This window comes from Pundamilia nyererei, unplaced genomic scaffold (assembly GCF_000239375.1).
Source record: "Pundamilia nyererei isolate P.nyererei 1_Seehausen unplaced genomic scaffold, PunNye1.0 scaffold00208, whole genome shotgun sequence".
In the NCBI taxonomy this organism is placed as follows: Eukaryota; Metazoa; Chordata; class Actinopteri; order Cichliformes; family Cichlidae; genus Pundamilia; species Pundamilia nyererei.
The window spans coordinates 679,824-681,992 of NW_005187609.1; the positions used below are offsets into that span (position 1 = coordinate 679,824).

The 2,169-nt window shown below is 37.9% G+C and overlaps 1 protein-coding gene across 1 annotated transcript in view; it reads right to left on the minus strand.

Moving 5' to 3' along the window:
* Positions 1 to 609: 609 nt before the first annotated feature.
* Positions 610 to 2,169, minus strand: part of ripor1 (RHO family interacting cell polarization regulator 1) — a 32,109-nt gene continuing 30,549 nt past the window's right edge. The window contains exons 17-19 of the mRNA XM_013914588.1: positions 2,140 to 2,164; positions 1,902 to 1,992; positions 610 to 1,342 (exon numbers count right to left, since the gene is read on the minus strand). Coding sequence (XP_013770042.1) covers positions 1,245 to 1,342; positions 1,902 to 1,992; positions 2,140 to 2,164 — 214 coding nt within the window. The 3' untranslated portion in view covers positions 610 to 1,244. The remainder of the gene's footprint in view (positions 1,343 to 1,901; positions 1,993 to 2,139; positions 2,165 to 2,169) is intronic.

Consider the following 2,169-nt stretch of genomic DNA (forward strand, 5'->3'; position numbering starts at 1 on the left):
CCATCACTGCAGACGTTCCACAAGCTGTAGTTTGTCTAATCTTCACTTGATGCTTGCTCTAAAGGCGAGGCCACCCATAGATTCCCCTGTTAAAATGTCCCAGTTCAGAGCAGAAATAAACAGGTTTGCAATAACTATAAGTGGGGGAGGGGCTGGTTGTCAGTCATCCTCCATGACATGTTCATTACACTTTGACACTTTGTCTTGGCACAGGGAGTTATACCTAATAGATGTCTGCTTAAGTTCCACGTCCACCACGTAGAGTTACTAAACTGGACCTGCCATATTTGAGCTAATAAAGTATGTGCTACAGACCACTTGAGAAATCTATGTGGCAGTGTTGGTAAATGTAATTTTAGTATGTTCTTATTCTGTTACTTATCACTACTTACCAGACTTGTCTGTGCATTGCAGTTTAGAAATCCAGCTAGCTAAACAAGCTTAGTTGTTAGCTTAGAGTTTAGTAGTATAAAGTTAGCAATTTCCTGCTCCAAAAAGCTAACATGGCAGTGGCAAGAATGCCAAAGTTTACACTTCATAATGTGGCGTCTGACATCACCGTGTCCATCATTCATATGCAGTCTATAATGTGGTCCTATTTTAAAAAAAAATCATTTGGACTTGGCTTCAGATCTATTCAGTAGCAAGCAAGTAGAAGTACAGTAAATAGTTACTTTGACAGTGACATGTGGGGAGATCGTCCAAGCAGCCTTTAAGCTAGGCTAGAGACAGCAGCACCCGTTAAGAAAACACATTTTCATGTAATAGCAGAAGTCTAACTCCCACTGGTATATGACTCTTAGTGTAGTGACTGTAATATCATTGGTAAAAACCCACAGCTTTCTAGAGCATCCAAAGAAATAGTAGTAGCAGTAAGTAAACAGTATAAAGATTTAACATTTTGCACATTTGTGGACCCAGGAAAATAATTATAAACAAGGTGACTCTGAAAAGCTTTTGACTTATGATGTAGATGAATATTTTACATTATTAAGACGTCTGATGCATTTCTTGTTTGCAGCCAGTGTTGGAGTTTGTCCCTTTGAGTTTTGTTCTGACAGGATATATACTGCATTTAACACATTTTTCTTTATGTTTTTAGCTACAGTCGTAGCTGAAGAGGACAGTATACCCTATATTCCTGTGACACCACGTCAAAGCATTGCAAAAATGACATTATACTCTCCAGTGTTGTCACTGAATTTTTGTTTTCAGCAGCTGTAACCGCCTGTGTGCGTGTTGTGTTAAAAAGCTGTGCTGGCCATGCTTCCTGGTGCAAAAAGTCTTGAGATGCTGTCCTGAGATGTCTCCACGTGTCTATGGGCCATCTTCCCTTCCTCACCTGCTCCACAACATGAATGGAAGAGCAAAGAAAATGTAAGAAATAAATTAAAGGAGGAAAAGACTGGATGGATATGTTCATTTTCTCCAAAGACATCTGTACCGGTCAAAGACAAATGGAAGAAAATAAAATATAGATTTCATTATGTCTGCCTTAATTATCAACTTGTAGATGAATGCCACAAATAGATGAATGAACAGATTAAAACAAATGGATCAGAACTCTTACAGTCACGTTACTGTTGCTTGTGCATTATTCTCAACATTTACATCAAGGCATATTAAAAAAGGTTCTCATTTTATAGTGCAGGTCAATATTACTCCCAGTTAAGTGACCATTATGTCAAATACTATTAATACTGAGACAGATAAGTTGGGATCCAATTAGCAATTCCCAAACCTCGACAGTCTGCACAGAAGTGCATCATTACATTTTAGAATATGTCAGAGTAAAATGAACATAATACAAATGGAGTATAACCAACCATAAAATCCAAACTACAGTCTGAAAAGAGTTAGTCTTGCTGTTCTATTGTAAATAATATGAAGGTTATTATTACCAAGCACTAGCAGTGTTTGTTTGGCAGCATCTCGTACTTCTTCCTTGTCTGCCCGGCAGAGATACACCAACTGATCAATGCTTTCTTTGGCCTGGAATAATAGAATGAATACAGTGACAAATGCATTTTGTATAATACACTCCAAACAGAGTGCATACAGACAGGTGTTTAAATGTCACCTTTATCAAACCAGAACAGCAGCTTTGGATAATAGCATAAACTCTGTGCTTTTTTGTACCTTGAGACAAGCTAAAGCTTTGCATCCACA